The sequence below is a fragment of the Lactuca saligna genome, chromosome 7, assembly GCF_052625555.1.
Source record: "Lactuca saligna cultivar CGN05327 chromosome 7, ASM5262555v1, whole genome shotgun sequence".
Lineage (NCBI taxonomy): Eukaryota > Viridiplantae > Streptophyta > Magnoliopsida > Asterales > Asteraceae > Lactuca > Lactuca saligna.
In genome coordinates this window covers 157,750,234-157,764,228 of record NC_136423.1, presented here as the reverse complement: position 1 = coordinate 157,764,228, position 13,995 = coordinate 157,750,234, and the positions used below count along the sequence as shown (strand labels likewise).

Sequence of the window (13,995 nt, the reverse complement as noted above, 5' to 3'; positions counted from 1 at the left end):
CAGCCTCTCATCAAAACCATCAGTAGTGCTGCCTGACCCGGCCCCCGGATCCAGATCCCGATCCCGATCCTGATCTTCATGTTCCTAACTGTGTCATCACCATGTTGAACTGAAATATCATAAATCAAAATGATCAGGATTTCTATATATAAAGGATCTTCCCATATTGGTCCTCCTTGAGGTCGTTAGATCTAGCAACGCTTCGGGTACAGGTCCTGTGCTTCCAGTAGTACGAGCCAATACTACCTTCCACACCTACCTGTACCTTTCCCTGTTGCTCTACCTGATAACTTCAATTTGTCCCACAACCCAACTATGCTCCGCAATTACTGAATATATCAGCCTCAGGCCGTCCTAAGACTCGCTCTACTCATATCAACCAAACCAATCATGACAGACTGCTTTTATGCATGCAAATTATACATAGAAAGGATCAAATAAGCTTTCGAATAAGAGATTTTACCCTAAGACTATATCCAAACTAGAAAAGAAAATAAGGCCAAATCAATCATTATGAGGCTATAAGCTCCTAACCGTATACAATTTTAAAAACATACACTTAGCAGGTCCCATATAATCAAAAAAGCTCAATATCAGTATCACATGGTTATTTAAATTAGGAAACTTCTTACTTGGCTTGGCTGATCACGTGCGTCACACTCTCATCTTTTGGGTTTCTTTTAAATTCCTTTTAGGTTACTTTTGAAAACATTTTATCACCTCCTTATTTTGAGTCCTAACACACCCGAAGATGTGCCCGAATCCATCAAACCAAGGCTCTGATACCAACTTGGAACGACCCAATTTTACAAAGAAAAATTTTCATTTTTAAGTTAATCAAAACCAATCTCATAAACCATAGATTCCCAAACATATGTTTTCAAAATAACATTCATTGCATCATTGTTTTCCTCTTTAAGAAATCAGAAGGTCCCAAATACATTAAAAAGAGAGATAGAGTGCGTGCCACATCATCACGCCTTACCCTTGCCCTTGGGATCAGAAGCACCTGAAACAAATCAACAACCTGTAAGCGAAATGCTTAGTGAGTTTCCCAAAGCATACCACACACATTCACATACACATATCCTGTTAGCTAATGAAGATATTCACATGCCACATAAACCATGCAATATAATCCAGCAAGAATGTCATGGGCTACCCCACATGGTCTTTACATGGGACTACCATGGGCTACCCCATATGGTCTTACATCCGGTGCAATGGGCTACCCCACATGGTCTTTACCTAGGAATGCCATGGGCTACCCCACATGGTCTTATATCCAATGCCACGGGCTCCCCCCCCAGGGTCTTCCATACCAACATAATATCACATAACATATCAATTCATAAATGAATAACAAACACATAACATGATCACATAATGAGCCGGCCTTGGTGCCGTAGACCCATAGGTATGGTGAGAAAACTCACCTCTATCCGATGAATATGAATACTGTCCTCCTAAAAATCCGCAGCCTCCTGAGGTGAATAATAACAATAATAATATAGTCAATGATAAGACCTTAAATTATTACAGGAAAGGCCGAACCTTCCAATTATATCCCCAAGTCCAAGTCCATCATCCTTAATGGGCCCCTTGGCCTAATAAGGCCCAACCAGTAAACCCACGACCCAAACAGATGAAAAGGCCTCTAACTCACATAATCTAATCAAGCCCAACAACCAAATGAGGCCCAAAGGCCTAAAACAGATTAGGGCCCAACTGAGTTGCGTACGCCCAGCGTAATGAAGGCTTAGGGACTATGTGCCGCGTACAACCAGTTACGCCTAACGTACAACCATGTTAGGCACTTTTTGCATTAAGTGCTTAATGCCCGGATCTTTGACATCCAAAAGTTAGATCTAAGTCTAACAAGATGTCCTAAAGCATAAAGTTGGCAACTTTATGCCCTTGTATGTTTCATACACACCCAACTACCCCATTAAGACCTTTCCATGGTATTTTACCCAATCATGAGGTCAAATCTCTCATCAAGCTTCCATTTTTATACTTCTACATGACTAGGGGACCTCATATCTGCCTCTCATATCGATTGGGGAGGCTTAGCTCAACAAAAGAGGTCCAAAGTTCACAAAAGGGACAAACCACCAAAACCCTAGCTAGATCTAAAGATTAGAAAGGAAAGATGCAAGCTTTTTACCTCCAGTAGCCTTGCAAGATGATTTTGGTGCAGGATCTTGAAGCACCCACTTTATCCAAGCTTGCTTGACCACCCTTCTTCTTGAAATACACACTAAAAAGGGCACAAATGCACTCTTTAAGGCTCAAGAATGATCTCACAAGGTTTCCAAGAGTATAAGAACGTTCTATAGTTGAGGAGGCTCTCTGGGGTTTAGTCTAAGGGACTTAAAGATGTTTAAATATGCCTCAAGTCCGAGATTTAGGGTTTTGCGTCCCTGGCGTGTACGCCCCGCGTAACCCAAGGTACGCCCAGCGTACCCTGATTCCTCCGCGACCACAAGTATGTAGTACGCTAAGCGTACTCTTAAGTACTTATCATTCCTTAGGGTTTCAAGACATACCAGAATTTTGGATGTTACAATAGCATATTCAACTGAAAATCCCGGTGAACGTCTTAAATGGTGACAAAAATAGGTTGGTTTACGATGGATTTTTTATGGTTGATTCGTCATTGAGTAGAACATCTTCATAACCTTTGCGTTTTTCTACATTAAGCAAAAATGATGTCCTTTAGGAATTTTGTTTTAATAGCGAGTCTATCATAATTCGGAACAGAAGGGTTAATTAGCAACGATAAGCATTGACGAATGAGAGGGGGACATACTACTTTCCTTACTGTTATTATTTATTTAATTAAAAATTGAGTTCCAATTTAATTTAATATATTTTAGTAAATATTTTCCAAACAATTGAGTAATTGGTAAATATTTTACCCAATTACGACCGATTGGTTAAAAAATCGATAGTCTATTGATATTTCTTGCATTTAAGGTTGTTCGTTCGGATGGATCAGTTTGATATGATATGATCAAGTAAATCCCAATTGATTATGTTTTTTAATATGTTTATCAAAATAATACAAATTAAATTAAAATCAGATCCAAACCAACCAAATTACAATTCGGATATTTGGATTCTTGGATTCGTTTTTAGCAAAATCGAGTTATTATTTTGGATTGGTTTTGGTTTATAAAATAGAAACCAAATAGTCCAAAAAAACTGAATAACAATTTATTATTTTATTCCTTTTAATATATATTTTTAATAGTTTATAAATTTACTAAATTATTCATTTAGTTGATTAAAAATTTTCACTTATTATAATACTTTAATATGTACTTATAATATAATATATTTTTCTTTGATAGTTATTTATAAATTTTAATTTATAACTAATTAAACATTTTTTTAGTTTGTATTATAGAATAAGTTAATATTAAAATGATATTTATTAAAATATCTTAATTCTTGAAAACCCATCCAATCAAATTATATTAGATTTGAATTTGGTTTGGACTATTTTGAATCTACGTTTTGAAAACCAACATTAATTTGGATTCACTTAATCAGATAAGATTAAACCAATCCAATCCAACCGAACACCAATAGCTTTATGCCTTTATATGATATGATTTAAAAAAAAAAGTTTAAATCAACCAAACTCTATTAGTTACCATATAGTATTAAAGACAACTTACAAATAATAAATTTAAAGATTTATATTAAACATAAAAATATAAATTAATAAATACTAAAAATTTATTTGGTTTTTTTGGACTATTCGATTCTTTATTATGTACCCAAAACCACCTAAAATCAAAAATATTTATTTAGTTTTGATCCAAATCAATCCAAAAATTAGTTTATCCAAACAGTCAAATCCAAATTATTTTAAAAAAATTCGATTTTATCCGATAATAAACATCTTACATTGGAAATCTTTAATGGGAAAATGACTTATTTAGGTAACTAACTATTTCAATTGTCCATATATAGGTAATGTTCTTTTTTTTGTACACATTAAGGTAACTAACTTGTTTTGTTTGTTCACATTTAGGTAATATGACCGGCTATCACCTGTTTTTGCTTATGTGGCATCCACCTGGCATTACGTTGCACCTACGTGGCATGGTGCATATATGGGAAAATGACTTATTAAGGTAACTAACTATTTCAATTGTCCATATATAGGTAATGTTCTTTTTTTTTTGTACACATTAAGGTAACTAACTTGTTTTGTTTGTTCACATTTAGGTAATATGACTGGCTATCACATGTTTTTGCTTATGTGGCATCCACCTGGCATATGACTTGAATACGTTGCACCTACATGGCATGGTGCATATTTTGTCTTCATTCGATTACACTATAACTGTGTCATACGATTCCACCCCTAATTCTAAACCCTAGATCGATCGATGATGGCTTCTTCTTCCTCATCTTATTCTTCAAAATGACAAGATGAATTTCAAGCTGATCATCGATTGCGGTTTACCATCTCGTGTAAAGATTTCAAGAACTCCTGCAACATATTCAACAATATTGATTTACCATCGAGTTTTGACAAACTCTAAATTTTCTTCCATGGTTGTCAGGAGTTCTTGAAATCTTCACACGAGATGGTAAGCCGCAATCACATGGATGATCAGCTTGAAATTCATCTTGTTGTTTTGAAGAATAAGATGAGGAAGAAGAAACAAAACAAGTCATATGTCAGGTGGATGTCACGTAGGTGTAACGTATTCAAGTCATATGCCAGGTGGATGCCACATAAGCAAAAACATGTGATAGTCGGTCATATTACCTAAATGTGAACAAACAAAACAAGTTAGTTACCTTAATGTGTAAAAAAAAAAGAACATTACCTATATATGGACAATTGAAATAGTTAGTTACCTTAATAAGTCATTTTCCCATATATGCACCATACCACGTAGGTGCAACGTAATGCCAGGTGGATGCCACATAAGCAAAAACAGGTGATAGCCGGTCATATTACCTAAATGTGAACAAACAAAACAAGTTAGTTACCTTAATGTGTACAAAAAAAAGAACATTACCTATATATGAACAATTGAAATAGTTAGTTACCTTAATAAATCATTTTCCCATCTTTAATAGGCGAAAATTTAGGCTAAGGCTATTGGACTTTAAGAGCAGGGGACATTAGGCTTAAGTTGAAAACAAAATAAGCCCACTATTGGCTTTAATCAGATTAATGTTCAGCTACATCCCGTTGACTTTTTTTACTTTTGTCAAAAGTTAAACCCTAGGAAATCGTAATCGGTAATTCACTGATTCCTCTCTCTTCAACCATTCAACAACACCATCAAATCTAAAAAATCGAAGGGAAGACACTCGAAATTGAAGCCTAGGATTCTACCTACAACTAGAAATCGAGCATGGACAGATAAGGTTAGTCACACGATTGATGTTTTTCTTGATGTATTAATGTTGGGGAATGGTCGAATCGTTGAAGGATTCTTACTATTTTGGGCATTCGGAACTTGAAAGTGGCTTTAAGCATAATTTGAATTCTGAAACCCTAGATTTCATCAACATCGTGTACACAATTTTGATTCTTTATCGCCAAAGTTAACCAATTTTGCATCTTTTGATTGCGGATAAAAAACCCAAATAGTAATTATTTGATCAATCTGATTTCAGTAGTTGACTGTGTAGAATCGAGCTGCATTACAGCAATTCATTTATATTATTATGGATCATGCTTCTTCATAGCTTTAGTTCTCATCTGTTGAAAAATCTTGTATAAAAGTATTAATCCAATTATAAGTTATAACCGATGGTTTTGATACTACACTGCAAATATCTTATTATCTTAAATTCCTATTTAGGATAATTGTAAATTGTTATCTGTGATACTAGTTTAGCTACTTTTCACAACTATAATAAGAATCACATAGGTGGGGAGTTACCTTATAGCTGTTTGCTACTTTTAATTTCTATGCTTTTCTTCTTTTATTATTTTGACAGGAGTGAAAAACACAGTATAAGAAGATGGAGACTAGTAGTGATAACAATTTGAAATCAAAGAGAATTGTTTTTGTGACTGTTGGCACAACATCTTTTGATTCTCTTGTTAGAAGTGTGGATACTGAACAAGTTAAAGAAGAATTGTCAAAGAAAGGATACACTCACCTTGTCATTCAAATGGGTCGTGGATCCTACATCCCTAAAAAGGTACTATATTTCATTGATCTATATCACAAAAGTATTGTAGAAAGAGGGTTGAATACGATATTTAAGATAAAAAATCATCGAAGTCTCCTTGTTATATATATAGGAATCATGCTCTCAAGATATAATGTATAATATTTTAACAAAGTGTAGCAAATTAAAAAATGTAGCGATCAAGAAGCACCTAACGATTGGGTAGTAATAATAATATTATATGTTTTCAACAAATTTAATGAATGGTAGTAGTAAGCTAGCAGTGAGAAAACATATAGATTATGAAAAGCTAATAATATTATAAAAAAGTAGCGACTTAGCACTAACATTGAAAACAAAAAGTATACAAAATTAAAACGATAGGAAACATAGCAGCAACATTAAAAAACAACCAAAATTAAAGTAATAGCTAACTTAGTAGTAACATTAAAAAAAAAAAAAAAAACAAATTACAAAAGAAGGATGAAGGAGAAATCGAACAAATTGAGAGCAGATTCTTTATGTTTGCAAGTATTTCAAAAAGCCAACCACAAGTATGTAATAAGTTTAATCCTTAAAGAGTTCTTTAAGATCCTTCAGTCCCTTGAATCTATTATTTTTCGTGTGTTTTTTCAAATTAGCCTCATCAAATCGATTTCTTTTATCCCTTGAAATTATAAATCGATTTCTTTTCGTGTGTAGTTTACTAGGTTTAACATGCACATCTTCCATCTTGGGAGCTTCAATGAAACTTTTCTCACAAAAAGATATGACCGAACTCAAGAGAGTTTCCCATCCATAATACCTGATCATAGTTTTGTTAACGTCACAAAGACATGACATTAACTATGTTTTGATCTTTTCATTGTAAAGCAATCTTCAAATGATTTGCTACACCAAAAATAATTTTCATCAACTATATCAAGAATATAGAATCGAAAACTCAAGGGACACCTACCTCCATTGTTATCAAGTAACTCACACCTATATGATATATAAAGAAATAACATTCACAATCGATTTATAGTGAGATTCCCTAGAGTATCATGTGTTTTATTTACATCCATTAGTGTTTTATTTTCTACACTACAAATCAAAACATCATCTCTTTCAAAAAAAAAAAAATCAAAACATCAGTCATAAAAGTTGTCAACAGTTGCGGTTGTGACATGCAAAACCAAAGTTAAATTTAAATAATTAACTAAAGAAAAAAAAATGATGTTTCCTTGTTTCCATCATCAAAAGAGAAAGGCCGAGAATTCTTTTCAAGTTAGCATCTTTGTTATCATGTAGCAAACAATGATGATAGATATCAACTTGACTAAGATGCATCGTTTTACGAATCATTAAAATAGTTTTGGTGCATCTCACTTGACTTCTGCAAATTCGATTTATCAAACCTAAAAAACGAATCACAAAAACTCAAAGCCACCATGTTTTCTAGCAAGTTTGTGCTTACTTCACTACATCGATCATCAACTTCATGAACTTTGCTTATCTAAAACCGTGTTAAAAATAACAACTACAAAGCGATGTCGGTTAGTAATTTTTGGTTGTATGTATGGCTTTTTGGAGTAACATAATCTTCCAACATTCCACAATTCTAATATTATTTTTTTTGACAAAAATAATATACATTCTTTAAACTTGAATGAAACTCATCATTTTTTAAATATGTTTTGACAATGTATCCGTTAAGCCTAAAATTTTCCATATCAAGTGTAAATAAAACACGAAATCAAATGACTTGAAATATGACAATGATTTTTCTTTTGTCACACTTCAAGACGCTTGCTTTCATATTTTATTTACACTTGATGTTGAAAATCTTAGGCCTAATGCATACCTTGTCAAAACATCTTCAAAGAAAAGATCAAGATATTTTCGAAACGATTTTATTCATAAAAAAGGACAAATAACTCATTCGATGTAGTAAAGTAAGCACAATTTTTTTAGAAAACATTGTGGTTTTGTGTTTTTGTGATTCACTTTCTAGGTTTGATAATTCAAATTTGTTGAAGTCCACTAAAATGATTTTAATGATTCGGAAAATGCTGTATCTTTGACACATAATTTTTTGCTTTGACATTTCATTCCTTTTGCTTTTTATAATGTTTTATGAGATTCCAAAATCGAACACTTGATGCAACATGCACATATAGAGTAAATATGTTTTATGTATAAATAATCTCGATGCATCATAAAATGCAGTCTAGTGGTGAAGATGGATCACTGGTTGTTGATTACTTCACCTTTTCTTCAAGCATTGCAGACTATTTAACATCAGCATCTCTTGTTATAAGCCATGCAGGTATTATTATTATTTTTCTTTACAATTTTCATGCTTCCAATTATCCAATATAATAATAATAATAATAATAATAATAATAATAATGAGTGTTTGAATTTTTAGAGTTTTATGTGTGGCACAGGTTCAGGGAGCATATTTGAGACATTAAGGCTAAGGAAACCATTAATAGTGGTAGTGAATGAAGACCTAATGGACAATCATCAAAGTGAGTTAGCAGAAGAATTAGCAGAAAGGAAACATTTATTTTGTGCTCACCCTCAAACACTCTACCAAGTCATTCAATCATTGGAATTGGAATCCATCATTCCATACCACCCAGGTGATGCCACTCCTGTCGCTAAACTAATCAATCGGCATCTGGGTTTTCCTGTTGATTGATCAAATCAAATTAACTTCATATTGATATTATTATGTTATACCCATTTATTGAACTCCTCGTACATCTATAACGTAAAAAAAAAGACATTGTAAAAACACAACTCCTACCTCATGAGATTCAGACTTTTTTGCTTTTTGACGTTGGAGAGATTTACAATCTTGGATCTTGCTAAAGAACGTTTCTTTATATAAATATAAGGGCAAACATGGAAAGATCTATTTGTAAATATTGTAATATTTGTTATTTTCAGTTTTTCACCATATCTAGATTCTAGAATCATCTCTACGTTAGCATAAGTAATATTAGTCTTAGGAGAATTGAATCATTGAGTATTCTTCATATTTTAGTCATCGCGTTAAGTTTTGAGCATGTGTCATCTCTTTTGAGAGCCTTTCTAATTAGGACTGGGAGAAACATTTAGTTTCTTTGCTGATTTTTTTTTTTTTTTTTTTCTTTCTGTTCTATTATGTAATTAGCAACCTTCTAGTCTATATATAGTGTATTTTGATTCTCTGCATCTGTTATTGCATCTCAATTGAAATCAAAATACACTATAATATAAGACTGTGAATGCTGTTTATTACATAATACATTAGAAAAGAAAGAGAAACAAATCATCTAAGAAACCAAATGTTTCTCCTTGCCTTAATCAGAAAGGCTCTCAAAAGAGATGACCCTAGCCCAAGCTTAACGCCATGACTAAAATATGAAGAATACTTGAATATCCAATACCCCTTAGAGTAATGTTATTTATGCTAGCCTAGAGATGATTCTAGATAGGGTGCAAAATTAAAAATAATAAATATTACAATTAGGTCCCTCCATGTTTGCCCATATATAGAGGTTGTATCTATATAAGATTTCCCACAATAAGTGCATGCTAAACAACGGCGACTAAAGAAGGGATAAAAAAAGACGATGTTAGCAATAAAACTGAAAGTAAAAAATGGAATAAATAAGTAGATAAGCTGATAAATACTATACTTTGATGCTCAAATAGGTAAAATGAGTATAACTACCCTAATTTTAAGAATCCACTTTCTCCTTTCTCCTATATGAGGTCATGTTTTCTAAAAGTGTCTACTCCTTCAAGTCTAACTTCCAAGTTATATTCCCATGCATCTTTTTTATTCACCATCATTCTACGTGCAACATACCGACCTAACTGCCACCCTGTGGAATTTTCATTTCGGTATCCAAATTGATTTCCGATTATTAAGAAAATAAATAATCTTAAAGATTTTTCTTTGGAAAATATCGTCCATCTTTTCTTGATTTATTGAACAAGTGATTGTGGAGCTACCAACAAGAAAAAGCAAAAGTAGGACAATCTCCATCAAGTAGTGGGTAAAATGATTACATATTCTTATATGCCTACAAGTACTTCTCATCTTTGTTATTATAGAATATTCTTTCAAATTCACTTCAATTTAGCAACATTTGGTAGTTGAATATGGCGTTACATTTAACTCATAAATTGACATATATATTTTACAAACTTCCTATCTATGCTTTTCTTGATCATACAAGAAATCAATCTCCCCCGTTGATTGAAGATTTTGTTGTGAAACCGCATGCATTTGAGGGACACCGTTCAAAACCAAATTCCCACTTTGCCACACTTGATTAACAACGGACCCACCTTCAAACGGGCCCACATCAGCAAAAATAGCAATCTCATTAACCGATGACTCAGCAGATAAACCCGAAACTTGAAAACTAAGATTTCCCGGTACCATTGAAGGACTATAACTATTTATCATAGTCGTATACACTCTCATACTTCCATTACCATTATGAAAAGCCACAATTGCTTCCGACCCAACCATGCCTATTTGGTTCGGGTTAACCGCCCATGCAACCCACCCGCGTGGGCCCTGGCGGGCCCGGTACGCGATCCGGGCTATACCCGTTGATGAATTGTACGTCCAATGAAGCTCTGCGGACAAATGGGGTAGATCCCTACAAGAACTGTAGATTCTTCTGGATGTGAATTTGTATTCTGAACACATTCGAGCATATGATACATCAAAATGAGATGCAAGAAAATAAAAAAATATAACGAGGACAAAGGTTATAGTTATGGCCATTGATGGAATTATAAAAACTTTGGTTATTGATCTTGTTAATGTTTAATAACAACTTATATTGATAGTCATAGTGTATGTAGGTTGTCATGAAACTTTTATTTACTCATAGGAGGTGCATCATGTGTGATAAACCAACTACTTGATGTGATCAAAGCAGTAAATGTGTGAAAAATTACATGACTTCATCACAAAAAAGTCAACTTTAAAGATTTTTATTATTATTATTATTTAACTTTTAAGTTGAATACTTTCGAAGCTTACCTATGAAAAGTACTTGTAATTTAACTCTTGTACTCTTTACAGGTTGGTATCATTATGATTATTGTATCTTATCCTTATCATTAAAACAAACATGGGGTATACATATTATGTAAAAGTATGGTGGCACAATTATATAAAAAAAGATCTTTTGGGAAGGCGAAAAAGTTTAAAATAAAGTCATTTTCGCTTTTGTATGGCATATACTCAATTAGGGAATCTTAGTAGACAGATGGCATGCCATGCTTTTTACCATTGTTAACATGATCACATGTGCATTGAACACCATCAACATAAGTGTACGAGATTTTATAAATTTCAATAATTCAAAAAGACGAAAAATCAATAACATCTTTCGATTGAAGATTCTGAAACTCCATTTCGTGCATCATAGGAACACCATTCTGATCCAAGCTCCCAACTTGCCACACTTGGTTAACAACCGGCCCATTTACAAGTGGACCCACAACTGCAAAAATGGTTATCTCATTGTTTGAATACTCGACTGAAAGTTTTGAAACATGGAAGGAGAGTTTTTTAGGTTGCATTGATGGGTTGTAACCTGTGATTGTTGTTGTGTATGCTGACATCATGCCTTTAGTATTCTTAAAAGCTATGAGTGCTTGTGATCCAACCATGCTTCTTCTGTATGGATTGATTGCCCATGCGATCCACCCCTTTGGAGCGTGTGGGGCCCGAAATGCGATCTTGGATTGATTTGTGGACTTGAAGTAAGTCCAGTGAAGATGAGCATTGAGATATGGAAGGTCTTTGCAGGAAGTGAAGGATCTTTTGGATGTAAAAGTGTGATTTGAACAAGTTTGAGAGGATGTAGAGAAGAAAAGAGTAATAAGAATGGTGGAGATATATAGAATGGATGGAGAGCTTAAACCTATAGCCATGGTGGAGTTTGTTGAGCTTTTGACTATAGAATCTTGAGGTGTTTTAATTTATTGTGGAGAGAGGGTATATTTGTAATTTCACATCATGAAGGACTTTAGTGCATAGATGATTCATCCCACCCATCATTAAACCATCTTTAGAAAAATTGGTTCTTTGGAGCTATTACCTTCCAATGGTATGGCATTTTCGATAATATGGCAAATAAACCTACTAGGCTATTGTCAATATAACCATCGTATGTTGAGGAAAATTCTAATACTATTTGTTATCTTTAGAAAAGTTGTTTTTTTTTGAGCTATTACTATGTGTTATTCTAGGTTTTTGAGTTGGAATTCTAGTCTCACAACATGAGAACCCTCCATAGTATTAAAGAATGTGATAAATGATGTGATTGTGTTGAGAAAAATGAATCATCTTTTGCTTCATATTCTTTTAGGTTTGGGGTTGGATTTCGAGATGGTGTAGCTTTGGCATGACGTGCATCGGTGATCCTCGGTGCCGAAAGAACCATGTCTATTATTTTGTTACAACCATAAAGAAGTCATCCCATAACCAATTAAGTTTTGTCCTAAGACATAATATAATCAGTTTTATCTACAATAAACATAAGATTAACTAGAAATTTTGACTATTTTTAAAACGGAAGATTTGTATTAAAATAGCAAATATGCTAGAAAAATATTACAAAGTCAAATAAGCAAAATAGCGGTTTTAAAGCCTCCGACCAATTTAGATTATACAGTTGGCGTCTACGGCTAATCTCAATAAAAAGTGTACAAAACTAAGTAACTAAAAATTCTTGATTTTTTTTTTTTTTTGACTTTACAGCTCCAAAGATAATGTTATTTTTGGAGCTCCAAACTATCCAAATAGTAGTTACGATTGCCGCATCAATACATTTGTGTTGCCCTCCGTAGAGTCGGACGTTGTCCGCCCACTTTATCTAACTATCACTTGAAGTATCTATTGATTGGGCATTAGATATCAAACGATTTTCCAATAAGTTGCAAAATATCCACAATCATCAAACATAAAACAAACAAACGAGACACAATTTCAAGAGCAAGGTCACATAAAGGACAAAGCCTGTACTCCACATCAACAAGCTTAGCACGTGTAGGCGACCGATTAAGAGCAACCCCCAAAGTAAAATATTCAACTTGAAAGGAATGTAATTGTTCTGTTTAGTTGAAACCTTGCTAGTAGCTAAAGTCGCACCATCCAAAAATAGCTCTCACTGCGGAGAAAGAAAACTCTCCCGGGTTAAAAGTCAAGCCCAAGCAATCCCTTTGTTTTGAGAAAACATAAAATTTAAGTAAGGCGGTGAATTGATGACAATGACCCTCCTTAACACCACCTATTTGATTCTTCATAAGACAAAGATGCCAATCTTTCACATTAGATCTTTTCGAAACCATACAATCATGCTTTACATCTAAATAAAAAGCTCTATTAGAATCAATCTCAATGAGTTGTGGATTAGTTTAGTTGGGGCTATTTCTCATTTATGTTTGAAATTTCTTGGTATGTTGATCATTTCTCACTTTAATATTGCAAAAATCTTCCAAATCAAGAACTTTCAAACATAAATGAGAAATAGCCCCAACTAAACTAATCCACAACTCATTGAGATTGATTCTAATAGAGTTAGAACCGTTAAAACCGGGAATACCTTTATCCCTATGTAACACTTTAATCACTTTAACCCACAAAGCATGTTGTTGCTAAAAATGATATTGACATTTAAACAGAAGAGAACAGTTGAAAGAAAAATTTTGCTAACTCAAACACCTCCCTCATTCTTGCTTGCCATGACTTTCTTTCAACAAACCCAATAAAATTTATTTCCCCTAATTCGAAACCCTAAAGAAACCGATCCCCTAAGGGATTTCAAC

At 33.5% G+C, this 13,995-nt stretch overlaps 2 protein-coding genes and 1 pseudogene across 2 annotated transcripts; 1 reads left to right on the top strand and 2 right to left on the bottom strand.

Moving 5' to 3' along the window:
- Window positions 1-5,231: 5,231 nt before the first annotated feature.
- Window positions 5,232-8,987, top strand: LOC145004382 (glycosyltransferase family protein 28). The gene is made up of 4 exons (XM_078963282.1): window positions 5,232-5,403; window positions 5,983-6,189; window positions 8,371-8,470; window positions 8,592-8,987. Exons 2-4 carry the CDS (start codon window positions 6,007-6,009, stop codon window positions 8,846-8,848), a joined length of 540 nt encoding a protein of 179 aa, XP_078819408.1. The 5' UTR covers window positions 5,232-5,403; window positions 5,983-6,006; the 3' UTR covers window positions 8,849-8,987.
- Window positions 8,988-10,351: 1,364 nt separating this feature from the next.
- Window positions 10,352-10,678, bottom strand: LOC145007383 (cytochrome b561 and DOMON domain-containing protein At5g48750-like). Its single transcript, XM_078966328.1, has one exon. It carries the CDS (start codon window positions 10,676-10,678, stop codon window positions 10,352-10,354), a length of 327 nt encoding a protein of 108 aa, XP_078822454.1.
- An 845-nt stretch (window positions 10,679-11,523) lies between these two features.
- On the bottom strand, window positions 11,524-12,099 carry LOC145007382 (cytochrome b561 and DOMON domain-containing protein At5g47530 pseudogene; annotated as a pseudogene).
- Between the last annotated feature and the right edge of the window lie 1,896 nt (window positions 12,100-13,995).